Here is a 17,339-nt window from a genome sequence, read left to right on the forward strand (position 1 = left end):
CCCAAAAGGGGAAGGAAGGTGATCACCCGTTTCAGGTGCTCAAGGCATCGCGCCTGCGATTGCCACAGTAGTAAACACCATCAAGACTAATAGCTTGATCCTGCAGGGAAAAGGATGAGGTAATCCCGGCTGGGATCTTCCAGTTCATCCCTCAGGTCTGGGTTGGGCAGAGCTTGGGTGTGTGAGTACAGCCAAAGCCACTAAGAGCATCTCGAGCGAGAGAGTTCAGGTTGAAAAGGACAAGCCAAATGTATTAAGGGAGTGACCAGCTGGATGGAATTCCCACAGCTCTGAGTGCTCGGCCTTTATAGTAGAAAAGGGAGCAAGGAGGTGGGTGGGACGGAGGGAAGGAAGGAAGGGCTGCAGTTGTGAGAATTAGACCTGGACCACACGAGACCAGACTGATCCCTTGCCCAAACAATACCAGGTGTCTTCTCCCCCACCCTCAGAAAAGGAGGCAGCTCTCAGTCAGATACATGGTACAACTGAGAAAAAGGGGCAGTTCTCAAATCCTTGTTTCTGCTATAAGTTTATATTTGACAGTTGTTGAATTTCTTCTGCAATGGTTTTTCTAGTTCTTGGGGGGAAAAATCAGGACATATCAAAGGGTGATCTTTGGATCACTGCCTGCAAGGCTTCCCAACTGGTAGAACAGATCTGAATGAAGGTGGCCCAATCTTGGGGAGTGGAATCAACCAATATGTGGACCATATGAATTGGTATCAGCTAGAATTTTGTGCGTGCCTATAAAAAGGAAGGAATCTATAGGTTGATACCTGCATGTTACCCTTCCAGATAACGGAAGAACCAGGGATGAGTGTGGGGAAAAGTTGTGAACCGTTCTGAATGAACGTGTTGCCCTTGCGAGGTAGTCCAAACAAGAAGTACCACCAGGAGTACTAGCTCTATCTCTATTGTAAGGTTACATTCAGAATCCTTTGTGCATGTGATAAATTCATGTGTACATGTGACACTTTAATATAAATCTAAAGCCACTGGAAACAAAACAAATAAAAGAAGCTTGTGAAATAACTGCAGGAAGAGAAAGAATTATTTGAAGAAGGTTAATCTTCCAACAGAATGAAAAGAAAGCTGCTTGGAAGAAAGAGAAGAAAATCTGTTTCAGAGGGTCTCAGAAGTGTGTGAATTTACTCTAATGGGAATATGAATAAGGAAGGTTGGTGTAACAATGACACGAAAGAAGCTGGGGAAGAGATAAAAATACATGAATAGATTAGACCAGACTAACGTCTACTGCGAAAGTGAGGATGGGAGAAAATACTGTACAATTATAGAATGTAGTTAAAGAGAAGAAATAACCGCTAAGATTTGGGGAAGAATTTAAACCATTTGAATACTAATAAATGTTCTAGCACGTACAGTACAGCAAATATTTAGCAAGCACTAAACGCAAGTTGGTACATAATAATAATTTCTATATTTTATTTGTGGTTAGGCTTCAAGAGGAAGTTGGTTGGGGCAACTAGAACTAGCTGAAGATGTGATTTGACATTTGGCAGGTAGATATAGCAGGCACAACTTAGTGACTCGGATCTATTTTAAAACTTAATTTGTAACCAATCACATTTATAATCTTGAATTTCCTTGTTGTTTGATTATAAATATACTCTGTTTCCTGTGTATTAGGGTTTTGCCCATGGAATGATGCTGAACAATGTCCATGTGTGCTTGAGCTGGCTTTGCAAACCCATCATAAAGTGTTTGGAGACTGAAGTGTCCTGCCTGAGTAAACAAAACGAACCTCATCTTGAGAGAAAACTTGTAAGTTGCAAATGAGATGAAAATTCAGGAATTCTGTCTTACCAATTTTTCTCCAACGGATTAAAAGAGGTAGATGAAATACTACTGAAAATAAAACATTGTTTTTGAAGTGGATGAAAAAAGTAAGCAAGGAAGCCTCCAGCGAAGTATTTGGAAGTAAGATAAAAATAGTGAAATTATTTATTATGAAACCAAAGGGAGGGAATGCTGGAAGCAGTATTTAAGAGATGTGTATGGGGAGGAAAGAGAAATGCCAAAGCAGTAAATTGAAATCAATGCTATAGATGTCAGAGATGGAGAGGAAATCAGAAATACTGTGAGAACATTAAAAATGGTGAGGCCGCAGGTATAGATGGTGTAAACAGATCAAAGTTAAAATATGGATGTGGCTTGTTTACGTGTAGGTCTGCAACTCGTTTGACAGGTAGGAAGGCTGCCTTTCCGCCTGACAATTGGAGGAAGGGCACTGCTGCCCTGATACAAAGGGGGAGGGGGAAGAGGGGTTGTGCCCTAGGCGAGCCTGGGAGGAATTCTGATGGAAGAAGTAGGAGATGATGCCAGTGAGCCACAGTGGGCAAATGCAGTAGTGTGGCCTCATGCCAGGCAGTGGGTGTGCAGACCGGATTTTTGCTTTTCAGCAAGTCACCGAAAAATGCACAAATGTAAGAAATGTATTGTCACTTGTTTTGGAGAAAGCATACGATAAAGCAAATATATCTGAATTATACAAGTTGGTGGCCCAATGTGGATTAAAGTTGGTGGCTAAATAGAGTAATAGTGGTATATAACAGAAGTATGTGTGAAAATCAATGGTTGGTTGGCAAGTGCTTCAACACCGAGTAGGGAGTAAGACGAAGACATGGGATGTTCCCTTGGTTGTTTATGTACAGTCAGGTCCAGAAATATTGGGGCATCGACACAATTCTAACATCTTTGGCTCTATACACCACCACAATGGATTTGGAATGAAACAAACACAATGTGCTTTAACTGCAGACTGTCAGCTTTAATTTGAGGGTATGTACATCCAACTCAGGTGAACGGTGTAGGAATTACTACAGTTTGCATATGTGCCTCCCACTTGTTAAGGGACCAAAAGTAATGGGACAATTGGCTTCTCAGCTGTTCCATGGCCAGGTGTGTGATATTCCCTCAGTACCCCAATTACAATGTGCAGATAAAAGGCCCAGAGTTCATTTCAAGTGTGCTATTTGCATTTGCAATCTGTTGCTGTCTACTCTCAAGATGAGATCCAAAGAGCTGTCACTATCAGTGAAGCAAGCCATCATTAGGCTGAAGAAACAAAACAAACCCATCAGAGAGGTAGCAAGAACATTAGGCGTGGCCAAAACAACTGTTTGGAACATTCTCAAAAAGAAGGAAGGCACCGGTGAGCTCAGCAACACCAAAAGACCCGGGAGACAACGGAAAACAACTGTGGTGGATGACCGAAGAATCCTTTCCCTGGTGAAGAAAACACTCTTCACAACAGTTGGCCAGATCAAGAACACTCTCCAGGAGGTAGGTGTATGTGTGTCAAAGTCAACAATCAAAAGAAGACTTCACCAGAGTGAATACAGAGGGTTCACCACAAGATGTAAACCATTGGTGAGCCTCAAAAACAGGAAGGCCAGATTAGAGTTTGCCAAACGACATCTAAAAAAGCCTTCACAGTTCTGGAACAACATCCTATGGACAGATGAGACCAAGATCAACTTGTACCAGAGTGATGGGAAGAGAAGAGTATGGAGAAGGAAAGGAACTGCTCATGATCCTAAGCATACCACCTCATCAGTGAAGCATGGTGGTGGTAGTGTCATGGCGTGGCCATGTATGGCTGCCAGTGGAACTGGTTCTCTTGTATTTATTGATGATGTGACTGCTGACAAAAGCAGCAGGATGAATTCTGCAGTGTTTTGGGCAATATTATCTGCTCACATTCAGCCAAATGCTGCAGAACTCATTGGACGGCGCTTCACAGTACAGATGGACAATGACCCAAAGCATACTGCAAGAGCAACCAAAGAGTTTTTGAAGGGACAGAAGTGGAATGTTATGCAATGGCCAAGTCAATCGCCTGACCTGAATCCCATTGAGCATGCATTTCACTTGCTGAAGACAAAACTGAAGGGAAAATGCCCCAAGAACAAGCAGGAACTGAAGACAGTTGCAGTAGAGGCCTGGCAGAGCATCACCAGGGATGAAACCCAGCATCTGGTGATGTCTATGTGTTCCAGGCTTCAGGCTGTGATTGACTGCAACGGATTTGCAACCAAGTATTAAAAAGGGAAAGTTTGATGTATGATTATTATTCTGTCCCATTACTTTTGGTCCCTTAACAAGTGGGGGGCACATATGCAAACTGTTGTAATTCCTACACCGTTCACCTGAGTTGGATGTACATACCCTCAAATTAAAGCTGACAGTCTGCAGTTAAAGCACATTGCGTTTGTTTCATTCCAAATCCATTGTGTGGTGTATAGAGCCAAAGATGTTAGAATTGTGTCGATGTCCCAATATTTCTGGACCTGACTGTATTTGTGTGTGAGGAATACATGTGAGGTTAATTGGAGACAGGAAGTTTTTGTCTTTTATTTATGCAGATGAGGCCGTGTTGTTGGCTGAGAATCCAAATGATTTGCAGTGTTTTTTTAGATCGTGTATGATGCAGTGAGGAGTAAGCACCTGGGATTTAATGTATTGAAGACCAAGATAAATGTGCTTGACAGAGAAAATGGAGTGAACAGGTGCCAGTTATACACAAACAATGAGAAACTGTAGAAAGTAGATGATTTTGTATTTCTTGGTTTGAATGTTTATTGAAGATCGGGAAATGGACGGAGAAATTTAAGTTGTGCAAATGGAGGTAGAAAGATCGTGGATAGTACGTGGTCTGAAATGAAGAACGAGGCAAAAATGCTTCTTCTTACATTGTTATGAAAAGGATTTGGGTATGTCTGTAGAGAAATAAAAGTAAGTTGAATATAGTAGGAATGAGGTGCTAAAGAAATGTGTGCAATAAAATGAGAAGAGACCGGGTCAAGACTGAACGAGTGCTCAGTGAAGGTGGTTGAATACAAGTTAATGACCAGAAGGAAAAAAGCGTGTTGAATTGTGATAGATTGGATAGAATCCAATCACAAAACAGTTCTACCAAGTTAATTAATAAAATAATCAATTAATATGTGGAGTGAAGGGAATGGAACAAGAGGAAAAGAAAACTTTTGGGGCAGGTAGTTATGCAAACTCAGGCATTATAGAAAAGCTCTTCTCAACTGGGGCCCCCGGATTACCAGGCTCACGCTGGTTTAGGATGATGGGAATGGTAGTCCAACACATCTTGAGACTGCCAGGTAGTGGAGAGATAAAACACGCGCACACACGTACACAAATTGTAGTAGCAACTTAAAGCGGTCATCACCGTGTTCGTGAAATTATAGCCAGGACAAATAACTTTTTAAAAAAATCAATCACAGACACGCCCCCATATTGTCAAGCCCCCGCCAGGCTGGCAGGCTCAGGAAATAAGAACCACTTAGATTTCTGGAAAGTCAAGTCCATGTATGGTTTGTATACAAGAGAAGAGAACCTGGAATTGATGGAAGGCCACTAGATGTGCCGGCAGGATAACATAACAGGGTCTTGAAAGCCATCCAAAGTAACCCCCCCCAGCACACCTTAGACCTAGGTCAGTGTTTCTCAAGCGCAGCAAGTTTAAGATGTATGGACTCCAACTCCCAGAATTCCCCAGCCAGCATTAAAAGCTCTAATCCCCAAATAGGCTAATAATGCTAACTTCTGCAGTGTAGTGTGCCAAATGACTCTGTGTCGGGCTGATGCAAGAGGCATCATGGTTTAAGCCAGTGTTTCTGAACCTCGGCAACTTTAAGAGGGGTGGACTACAATTCCCAGAATTCCCCAGCCAGCCTGGCTGGCTGGGGAATTCTGGGAATTGTAGTCCACCCCTCTTAAAGTTGCCGAGGTTCAGAAACACTGACCTAGTACCATTAAGGCGGAGTTGCTCCGATGCTCGGGCTTCCGCCCTGCCCAGGACGCACGACTCTTCTCCAGGGACCGTCCTCCCTCCCCTGCCGCCGCCTCGGTCTCCCCAAACTCCGCCAGCCGCCCCCTCGCCCGACTGCCTCCCCGCTCCCGGTCGAGGAAACTACAGTTCCCGACAGCCCCGAGCACGCAGCCCACGCGCCCCAGCAGAGCAGGGCTGGGAAGGGGCGCATCTCAACCTGCTGGAACGGCTCCGCCTCTTCTGCGGGGGGCTCGGCTCGCGATTGGCGCCGCGCGCCGCTCCGGGGGGCGGCGGGCGGCTCCTGCGGCCGGCTGGGTGCCGGTGCGTGTGCGGGGGGGGGGCCAGGCTAGGGAGCGCGCGGAGGCGAGGCACCGGCTGAGAGGTGAGCGGGGGAGGCTGGGCGCGGCGACGATGCCGGCGGGGTGCGCCTGCAGGTGGCACGGGCGGGCAGCGCCGGGCGGTCTCTGCCCTCCATCTGGAGAGCCGGACCAGGGTGGTCCTGCCTGCCGACGCGCCTGGCGAGGGGGCGGGCGGGCAGCGCCGGGCTGCCGGGCGGCAACGGCGGCGAGCGAGCGGCGCGGTGATGCTCCCTTCCCGCGCGGCTGTAGGTCGAGGCTGGCAGCGCACGGAGGTGCCCGTCCGCCTCCCCGGCAGGGCTGCGAAGGGGTGTCAGCCGGCCCCGAAGCCAGGGCGCGTCAGGGGCCGGCGTCGGGAGGACTGCCGGGGAGCGCCGCCGTCGCTGCGGCCCCGCTGCGCCCCGTCCCTTCCGAAGGTCTTGCGGGCTGCTGGGCGGGGCGGCCGCCAGGAGAGGCAGGGGCACGGCTGGGGGGTTCCTGGCTGCCTTCGCGCCCCACCCGGAGCGTGAAACCAAGCCCTCGTGGCTCAGTCCGCGGGTCTTCACCCAGCCCTGGGGCAGCGCAGAGCCTGCGGTCCGAGTGCTGCGCCTTCGGGTTCCGAGGGCGCGCCGAGACGGACCTGGCTGGGTTCGGGCTTCGCGGGTGGTGTGAACACAGCCACTGGGGTTCCTTAGGAAACCAGGCTTCGTTAGGTCATGGTGAAGCATGGGGGCCGAAACAGGTCTTTCCGGCTCCTCTGCAACTGGGAAGATCTTACTCTTGGCTAATTGTGGTTTCTCAGGTCCAAGGGCCATTGGACCCCGCTTGGAAGTCCTGTCCCCCTGGCTCCCCAAAAGATCCAGCCCCGAAGCAGGGAGAGAAGACTTTGTTCCTCCGAACTTGCAAGGCTGTGATTTAGCTCTGAATGGAAACCTCCCGTGCTTAATTTCTAATTAGTGCTGTGCTGCTAACCCAAATGAATGGGAACAGCTCAGCTGAGAAAACTTCTTCAGGGAAGGGCACAGTGATGATAAGTGTCTGCCATCCTGTTTTGCATTTTTGTGAACGGCTCACCAGTTCTGCTCTTCCATAGGACTGTCATGGTCCTGTCCAGCCTTTGCTTTGAACTAGATGGAGGATGACCCCAAATGCACCAAACCTGGAGAAAACCATTATCTTTGCCACTGTAATAATACAGTAATGTGTATAATTAGAAAGCTCTGCAGAAGAGAGGGTGAACTGCCTTCGTTTCCTTGCCTGCAAAATGGGTACCATGAGATATCGGGGCTCAGTCCCTCGTAATCTGGTAGTTGCAAACAAAAAGAAAAGTGAGAAATCCTGGTTGTTGCCTCGGTTAAAAAGAGCTACCCAGTGAGCAACAGAGATGGTGATTATGGGTAACCTGTTCTGCCATTTATTCTTCTGAGAGTAGGAGTCTTTCTCTCCCCCCCCCCCCCCCCCGGTTTGGAAGTAATTTATTTTACAGGCTGGGATAGAACAAGTTTTATGTTGAATACTTGGGCCAAAGGAAAGCAGAAAGTGAGACAGTTGGAGTGGATAAAAGTGGAAGGTTGGAGGAGAAAATGTATGCCTGAGACTGCTTGAAAATGGGGAGGGATATTCTCAAGGTGAAAATGGCTCAGAACTTGACAAAAACTTGCAAGGATAACAGCAGAGGCAAAGATGGGATTGCCACGCTCCAGATTCTGGTTTGAGTGTGTGTGTTTTCCTTTCTGGCTGTGTTGGCAGTCTTTGTTCCTAGGAATGACCGGCTCCCCCTGGAGAGTTGCAGGCGGGGGGGGGGGAGACAAATCCTGCAGAGTCCTCAGGCTTTGTCTACGGAAGGATCACCTTGCAGGGTACCCAACAGGAGTAAAAGGAGGAGAAGGAGGGGGGGAGTGGCATCTTTATTCCTGCTTGCCTTCCCTCCCCTCCCCTCCCTCCCCTCCCGGGGAGTTTCTGCATCCAGTCATTGGGTTAGCCAGAAAGAAGCTAGGATTTGGGTCTGGCTTATCTGGAACTCCTAAGCCAACTTGATGCCTGCCTTCCAGCCGAGACGGCCAATAGCCAGGGCGGTCTGGGGGTGATAGACTAGATCAGTGTTTCTCAACCTTGGCGACTTTAAGATGTGTGGACTTCAACTCCCAGAATTCCCCAGCCAGCAAAACTGGGAAATTCTGGGAGTTGAAGTCCACACATCTTAAAGTCGCCAAGGTTGAGAAACACTGGGCTAGATAGAGTACAGAAGTGAAAGAGGGAAAAAAGGCTCCTAATGGCATAGGATCCCCAGCTGCAGCTTCTCTATCCACAGCACTGTGAAGCATCCAAAGTGCTCCTAGAGCTGGTGCCAAAGTTCAGATCCGCGTTGGGGGTGGGGTTAGCTTGCATCTGTGCCCCGGAGCCGTTCTGAGCTGTGTGACCTTGTTTTTTCCTCCTCTTCCTGGTAGGGCCCCCTGACCATTGCAAGCTGCAGAGCCATGGAGATGCAGTCCTACTACACCAAACTCTTGAGCGAGCTGAATGAGCAACGGAAGAGGGACTTCTTTTGTGACTGTAGTATCATAGTGGAAGGGAGGATTTTCAAGGCCCACAAGAACATTCTCTTTGCCAACAGTGGCTACTTCAGAGCTTTGCTGATCCACTACATTCAAGACAGTGGCCGGCACAGCACGGCTTCCCTGGACATTGTTACTTCGGAGGCCTTCTCCATTATCCTGGACTTCCTTTATTCAGGTAAGCTGGATCTTTGTGGGGAAAATGTGATTGAGGTCATGTCAGCCGCCAGTTACTTGCAGATGACTGACGTGGTCAACTTCTGCAAGACGTACATTCGGTCGTCGTTGGACATCTGCAGGAAGATAGAGAGAGAAGCTGCCTTTTACCAGGCGGACAGCGGGAGCTCCAGTTCTGCCAGAGAAGGCACATCCTACAGTGCCAAGTCCCAGTGCTCAGCATCCGCTTCCTCTCTGCAGGAAAAGGAGCGCATTCCAGACTGTCCTCAAGTCCCTCCCTGCGGGGACTGTACCAGCTGCCATCACGTGGAACTCCTGGCCAGGGACCCTGCGAGCAGCGAGTCTCCAGATGACACAAACTCTTCAGCGCCCAAGGGGATTGAACCGAAGGTCGAGTTTGATGCAGATGAGGTGGAAGTTGGGGAGCGGTTGCAGCAATACCCCACTCCCTTGACAATTGAGCAGATCGAAGAGGGGCTTCACAATGGGCAGACGATGGACCTGGCATGCAGCAGCTACCACATGAAGCAGGTTCTTGAAGCCCTGCTGCGCAACAGCGCCTCCCAAAGGAAAGACGAGGTGGTCCATCCTTTCGTCCGTGGCTTCGAGGGCAGGCCAGAAGATGCAGGCATGCCCATGAGTTCCATGATGGACATTCATAATGACTGGTACGGAGAGGACACAGGTGAGATGGGTGGATGCAAGTTTTCCCTCTGCAGTGGGGTTGTTTTCTATAAGAAAAGTTCGCTGGTTTCACAGGGTTTCATTCCTGTGTTGAATTGAAGGTAATAAGGTGCATCAGAATAGCTGGGTTTCCAAAGAAAAGAACCTTAATTCTGCAGTCTGAAGCTTCTGGAAAGGTGTAGAATTCAATAAGTATTTAATACTGTATTAGTATTGGGATCCTCCCTCCTGCTTCCTTCTCCCTACATCCGCTCCCGAAGATGTAAATAATTATGACAAAGGGGGAATTAAGGATGTCATAAAATTAAACCATTCATTAATTCAACTGTTTTTGTAACCTGCCCTGATCCACAGACTCTGATTATGGATTTAAAAGTGTTTTTAAAAAAGACTTTAAAAAGTCTTGGATTTAAAAGTGCTTTCCAATTGTTCCGTGAGAATGCAGAACGTACAAATGATGGTACAGCAAAATAGTTGTATAGATTGCAAATGTTCTTGCACTGAAGAGTAGATTCATGTATTTAGCAAGGAACCCGTGGGCCCTCCTTAATCCATAGGATGTAGCGTTAAACCTCCTAGTGAAGTCTAGCTGAGCTGTTGATGAAACTGGTGGTAGTGATTCTTTTGGTGACGAAGGAATGTCCATCTTCTGTAATTCTGTTACTTACAGAAGTTGCAATTGGATGTGTTTTTCAACATTGGCTTTGACAGAAGTTTGGCTTTTTTTCCTTTAATGCTGACCAAATGAATGACTTTGGGGGAAATCTAGTCTAGAAAGGGCTCTGTGAACATGTATATTTTCCGTTCTCTTTTACTTTTGAATGTGTTAGTCCACACAGCATGGACCAGAGTTGGGGTTGGCAGTTCTTTCTAAGAAAATCTCCTTTCACTGCCTCAGAGGGAGCATTTTTATCAGCCTGAGAGAATAGGGGACTTCTTGGCATAGGCAGAAAAGTTACTGAGCACCAGTTTCCAAAACTAAAGATGGAAAAACGTGTTTCAGAAATTGTATCTTTGCTCCATGAGGTGCTTGCATCTGAGCTTCAGTTGCCATCTACTGGCAGTAAACTTGGAACGTGGCTTAATTTCTTTATTTCAAGACTGAAACTGTTTGACTTATAATAGTACCTTTTAAAGATTTGTTCTATGGAATTTAACATGAAACAGCCTTGAATGACACCAAAGGAAATAAACACAGGAAAGGTTAAATATACACGCTGTTATAAGGACTTGTTTATAAGAGAGCCAGTGTGGTGTTGTGGTTAAAGCATCAGGCTAGAAACTGGGAGACTGTGAGTTCTAGTCCTGCCTTCGGCACAAAGCCAGCTGGGGGACCTTGGGCCAGCCGCTCTCCCTCAGCCCTAGGAAGGAGGCCAGGGTATATCACTTCTGAAAAACCTTGCCAAGAAAACTGCAGGGACTTGTCTGGGCAGTCTCCGAGAATCGGACACGATTGAATGGATTAAAAAATATTAATAATAAGGGACTTGTAACCTGCTTTAACATGGAGAGAAGAAAGCTTGCTCCCAGCTTCCTAACATTCAGGTTAGTCCTGATCAAGGCATTTCTCTTCTGTGGCTTTGCAAGATTTAGCCTATTGGATCAACAGAAGTGCCCTTCGTTTTCCTAAGACCAAAGAGAGAGGTATGGTGGAGAAGGATGGGAAATTTGCATGTTAATGTGATTTGAGCTTTACCAGCTGGGATATCCATGTGCGTGATACAGAAGCTGCTGGCATATGGCCCTGGCAACCTGCGTTGTCATAACAAAGCCAGGTCCCAGGCGGTTCTTAGATATTTCTAGATTCCCACTTGTTCGGGGCCTTTAAGACCATGGAAATCTGGATGCAGAGTGGTCCTAAACGCAAGACATTGAGTCATACCTTGGTCTCCCGGTCCCTGTCCTATATCCGCTTCAGAAAATCGTGGCCAGCGCTCCTGCTGATCCTTTGTTTTGAGGTAGGGGAGCCTTCGGGGCCAAAGGACCAGCTAGCGTGGTCTCCCTCTTCTTGCCCCCTCTCTGTTTCTGCAGGTAGATGGGGGCTTCCCTCCTCTTTCCTCCCTGTGCTGGGAAAAAAACAAACCCTTCTTCTCCCTCATGGAGAAAAGCAGTCCTGGGGACAGGTGGGGCGTGGTTGTGGGGAAGAGCTGCCCTCTGTCAAACCCCAGCCCTGAGATTGTCCTGCCACGGCAGTTAAGGGGTGGGGGGACCTTGAGCCAGATTGGTTTCCCTTTCCCCCCTTATCCAGAGGCATGAAGTTCGTTCACTCCTGCTTTCAGGTGAGTCTGGTTTGGTTTCCCACAATGGCTGGGGAATTCTGGGAGTTGAAGTCCGCACAGCTTAAAGTTGCCAGGGTTGGGAAGCACCGAATTAGGACACGGGGATATGGTTGCAGAGCTGGGACCCTCATATTAGGCTAGTTTGAAACTGGAATTAAAAGTACAGGACTACCCAAATGGTTGCACCCTGTGCATGTAAAAAGGACACACGCTGTACATCACAGAACGGGGATCCAACCCATTCATAAACAGAAGCAGCGCTCGCAGCAGGCTTCAGAGAATCGCCTGAGAAGGCTCAGTCAGGAAATTTGGAGCAGTGTCTTTCCACCGTTTCTGTCTGTGGTCACTGATGTGCCACCAATGGCTTGCTGTGGAATATTGCGGGGCGGTCCACAAACTCATCCAAAAGGCTGGAAATGCATACAGACTCAGCCTGAGGCTATGCATACAGCAGACTGGAATAATACAAATCTGGCCAGGAGGAAGCCAGAATAGAGAGTGCCAGAGTTGGAAGGGGTCCTTTGAGGTCAGCAAGTCCACCCTCTTGCTCAGTGCAGAATCCACATTACAGCACTCACGACCGATGGCTGCCCAGCCTCTGCTTGAGCCCATCCAGGGAAGGGAAGTCCATTAATTAATTAATTTATTTATTTATAAATAGGAGCAGGCCAGAGTCACTTTTTGTGAGATGGGCAGGTCCATCTCAGAAAAAGTGACTCTGGCCAGTTCCTGGCCGTGGGTTCTACTATCAATCTGCTCTTCCTCTTATGAAGTTTTTTCTAACATTCAATCAGAATTTATCTTCCTGTAACCTGAGTCCGTTAGTCCATGTCCTGAACTCTGGAATAAGAGAGAAGAAACCTCAATTTCCTTCTGACTTCTTGTAATGGTAGGTGGGAATGACCTTGGGAGACGGGGCAATGAGACGCAGCCAAGGGAATGGTCAGATAAAAGGCAGCTGATCCTGCAGCAGGAATGTGGATGGGGCAAGAGGCTCAGAAGGGACCCTCCCTAGTTTCCTGGGCTGTAAAGGAGACCGGGGTGGTGGTGGGGAGAGATGTACTTTCAGACTTGCAAGAGTCTGTCAATGTAGCTTTACAATAAAGTAGAATTAGCTTATCTAGTTGTGTTTCCTGTCTGCTCTACCTCGTAAGGCTGACACTTCTCCTCTTTTTGAGGTATCATATCCCCCCGCTCTCTATTTTTCCACTTTCCCCAATTTCTCTGCAATGCTTTTGGCTTATGCTCCCCTTTCTGCTGCCTTCCTTTAAACCTGTCTGAAACCTTCTTAACGGGTGGGGCCCAGAACCAGGCAATGCTCAGGGGTGGGAGGATAGACCTGTGCAGAATACACAGATCTGTAATTTCCTGTGATTTGAAAACTCAGCTTCTTATTGAAGCTGCCTAAAAATGCATTTGCTCCTGGTTCACCTTCCACCAGTTGTGTTATTTTCAGCGCTGATGGTGGCAGTTCTAAATGTGGTGCCTGCTGATTCTAGCACCAGGCTCAGGCTGTGATACGTTGCACTCTTCTGTATCCTCTGCCCAGCTGTAGCCCCGATGCCAGCCTTGTGCAAATAACGTTTGGCCTCTGTGTAGAACAGACTGTGGAGGATGTAAATTGGGTTTCAATACTTCATGTGGCGGAGGAGGACAATTGCATTTCTGAATGAACTACTTGCAAGTAGAAACCCCCCCTAGGGTACCTAAGCAAAAGCACTAACTTTGAAGTGGGGGAGCATTCAGAAACAGCATCTTTCTCTCCAGCAACTGAAGCCCGGTATCCCATTTAGGAAGCCCTGACTGACAGTGCTTGTTCTCCTCCCAAAGATGGCCTTCCTGCCCCTTTCCTGGCTGCATTTTTAAGGCACTACTGTAATTCCATCGCCATTCTTTGTATGCGGTGATCCAGATATTAGTCCTGCTGAAACACCACATTGTGCCAAGGGCATTGCATTTTCCCAGGTGTCCACGCTTTGCCTGCTCACGACGTTGCGCCAGCTGCAACAGCGAGGTTTGTATCAAGCGTGTCTCGCGTAGAAAGCGGGGAGCAATGGAATCCTCTTCCCTCTTCCCGGACCCAAACCGTTGCCCTGCTATCTTAAAATTCCCACTGCTTTGAAACTCGGACGCCGCCTTCCCCTTTGAAATGGTCCCAAGTGCTATTTTTCCCCCAAAGGTGATGTCCTTGTGGTGCCCATCAAGCTGCACAAATGCCCGTTTTGCCCGTACACAGCGAAGCAGAAGGGCATCTTGAAGCGCCACATCCGCTCCCACACGGGCGAGAGGCCCTACCCCTGTGAAGTCTGCGGCAAGCGCTTCACGCGGCAGGAACATCTGAGGAGCCACGCCTTGAGTGTAAGTCGCCCATCCGCCCGGGGAAGCTGTACGTCCCTCGCCGCGGTGGCCTTCGTGTGCCCCGCTTGTCGGGTGGGCTGGTAATCCGTCTGTGGAAGTCGGGGGGGGGGGTTAGGATCGGGCTGGGAATGACTTCGGCGGGCACGATGGGCCGTGGAGTTTGCAGCACCAGCCCGGTTGTTTACCTTCCTGCTCAATTTTGCATTTCTAGGTCCATCGGTCCAACAAGCCCATCATCTGCAAAGGCTGCCGGCGAACGTTTACCAGCAGCCTGACTCAAGGCTTGCGGCGTTTTGGCCTGTGCGACAGTTGCACGTGCGTCACCACCACGCACGAGGATTCGATGCCGATCAACCTCAGCCTCATGGAACCTTCATCAGAAGGGCAGGAAAAGAACGATCCGGACAACGACTGGCCCATCTACGTCGAATCCGGGGACGAAAATGACCCGCCCGAAGATGATGAGGCTGACCCCGATGATAAACAGGGCCTCCATCAAGAAGCACTTATGTAGGAGCACAAGGGGAGGCTGGGGGGCATCTGGGAATCTCTTTCCCTATTATGGATTGGTCGTCTTGCAGATGGACACCACAGATTTGCCTAGGATTGCGTGAAGTTTTTTTTTTTTAAATAATAAATAGGAGTAATTCCCTTTTGGTGATCACAGATGGACTTCTGTAATTCTGAAATGTCTTTTTAAATGGTGAGTGCTGCGCGCTACTTATTTGAAAGGGGTTCAAGAGGAGGAGAAACAGTGTTCCCAGCTATAGTTTGGAAAGGTTGGATACCTTCTGCAGCCGGCAACCTCTCCTACTCGCTCGGGGTGGTCTCTCTCTTTCCTCCCTGTGGCTTTTTCCTCGAGGTGCCCCTTTGGATCTAGAAGAGATTTGGGGACAAGCTTGTCTGGCTTCCTTCCTCCCCTCCAGGTTATCCTGATCTTTAATCCTAACTTGGAAATATAGAACGTGACTCTGTCTGTGCAAACACGGGAAACCCCATCGCCAGTATAAACGAGTCAAGAAAGGGGAGGTGGTCCTAAACCATGATGGAATCCTAATTTTTAGATATTTTTTAATACCCCAACTTAAATGGACACGTCTGCTCTGCCTCGAGTCAAGAGGCAGATAAAAAGTTTACAGATCTCTGGAGTAACAACCTTGGGATCTCCAGACCACTGGGCACTGAGACGTTTTGTGCTTGAACCAAAGGGGCTCTTCTGTCTCAAGCTGGGCGTGTATGACAGGACTTCATGCTGGGGACTTGCTGATGATAGAGCAGAAAGCCTTGGGTTCATTTCTCAGCGTCTCCAAATAGAACATGGTATTTTGCTGCCTGACTGCAGCTGCCTTTGATTTTTGGACTTGAAGCAACGGGCGTTGGCTGCTGCTTTGCCTGGAGGCAGGTCCTGTACACAGGGTCCAAGCTATTACAGAAGATGTGCTGCTTGTTGACTGGGCCCCTTAAAAACAACCAAGCCTCTGCTGAAATGGTGACATCACACGGTTCATATCTCTAAGGAAGATAGGAAGAAATATGAGAGGGAAGCTGATCTTACTCCAGAGCCAAAGGTGGGGACTTGTGGCCTCCAGATGCTGTTGAGTAGAGCTCCATCATCTCTCGCTGGCGGCTGAGCTGGGACATCTGGAGGGCACGCATTCCCTGCCCTGTGCCACAGAGGAGTCTGGAATGAGCCTGTGTCAGGGGTCCAACTTAACAGAACTTCACTTTGCACCTGTTCATTAGAACGGCAACATTGTGAAGGTTTGTGGGAATGTCAGTGTTCTGGACCTTGTGGGTGGGGGAAATTGGCCCCTTGCAAAATCACCACTCTGGTGGTGATCGTAAACCCTGAGTAAGCAAATGAACCACAATTCTTCAGTTTTATGCTACCTGTTCACCACCCCGCCTCCCTCCTGGATGCGCTCCTCTAGTTGCACAGTTAGACGGTAGTTTGGGTGGAACGTGGTGGGTTTCTGTGTTTGTACCGTCTTACGAGTTTGTCTTGAGTACTGTTCTGTGTCAAAAGAAAATCCAGCTTCAACTTTGCCTTCTTCCTGTTGATGGTGTACACTAGGAATTTGGTTTCCTATAGAATGTGAGATTACTCAGTTTATGTTCTCAAGCTGAATTTCTATAGGCTATTTAAACAAGCCGGGGAACTAGCAAAGGACAGTGGATATCACACAACAAAGGTGCTAAAAGAATTCAGTGAAAATCAAAGTGTAAAATTGTATGTGGTGGTTTGTAGCTATGTTATTCAGAGTAACTTTGCCTTCCCCATCTTGGTGACCTCCCCAATGTGCTGGACCAGCTCCCACCATGGCTGTGCTGGCTAGAAGTTGTGGGGATTGATCTGACTCACCTGAAGAGCACCAAGAAAGACAGTGTGATATGGCGGTTGAGGTGCTGAACCAGGTGCCGGAAGACCTAAGTTCTCGTCCTCCCTTAGGCGTGGAAGCCACCTTGGGCCAGTCACTCGCTCTCAGCCAGAACCAGTATCAGCGCTGCAGCAGGCTGGCTGAAAAACAAAACCTGCTCGTTGCATCCTGCCTCGGTCGCTTTGCTGCATAAACTGGGCGAGCATAGCAGACCCTGTAAAACGAAGCAGGAGAAGCTCTAAGAAGAGCAACAAAAACCTCTGAAGGGCATCAGGTTAGGGAAGGCTTTAGAAATGTTTGGGATTATTATATATAAATCTGGTGACCTGGATGGAGCGGGGAGTCTTGGAAGCAGAGACTGTCCCTCAACGGTCAGCTGGCCGGCCTCCACGGGCTGGATCGCAGGCGGTGGCTCACTTTCTGCACAATTGGGGATGCTTGGGTCATCTCATGTCCCAAGTTTTCTCCCCTGCTTCCTTTCTGAAAGAAGGCTTAAATTTTGTTGTCCTTTGGTGCAGCAGTAAGGAACGTGATGGTCTATACCGGTGTTGTCCAAACTTGGCCACTTTAAGATGAGTGGACTTCAACTCCCAGAATTCCCCAGCCAGCTATGCTGGCTGGGGAATTCTGGGAGTTGAAGTCCACTCCAAGTTTGGACAACACTGGTCTCTATGTAGCATTTGGTGGCATCATAAGGTTATGTAGGATAAAAACACGGCAAGGGGAAAAGCCATGCTAAAAGCAACGACAGTATGTAGCTTTTTAAA

The 17,339-nt window shown here is 48.3% G+C and overlaps 1 protein-coding gene across 2 annotated transcripts; it reads left to right on the plus strand.

The window, feature by feature from the left end:
- Positions 1–1,521: 1,521 nt before the first annotated feature.
- Positions 1,522–17,138, plus strand: ZBTB8B (zinc finger and BTB domain containing 8B). Of its 2 annotated transcripts, none has more exons than XM_007442406.4 (4): positions 1,522–1,782; positions 8,589–9,558; positions 14,016–14,194; positions 14,406–17,138. In XM_007442406.4, exons 1-4 carry the CDS (start codon positions 1,663–1,665, stop codon positions 14,706–14,708), a joined length of 1,572 nt encoding a protein of 523 aa, XP_007442468.2. In that variant the 5' UTR covers positions 1,522–1,662; the 3' UTR covers positions 14,709–17,138. The 2 variants fall into 2 exon arrangements, with proteins under 2 accessions (XP_007442468.2, XP_088009854.1); XM_088153728.1 differs by lacking the exon at positions 1,522–1,782 and adding an exon at positions 5,988–6,188.
- The last annotated feature ends 201 nt before the right edge of the window (positions 17,139–17,339 follow it).

Source organism: Python bivittatus, unplaced genomic scaffold (assembly GCF_059951505.1).
Source record: "Python bivittatus isolate LINGU-HERP-01145 unplaced genomic scaffold, Pbiv_v1 ctg000040_np1212, whole genome shotgun sequence".
NCBI lineage: Eukaryota > Metazoa > Chordata > Lepidosauria > Squamata > Pythonidae > Python > Python bivittatus.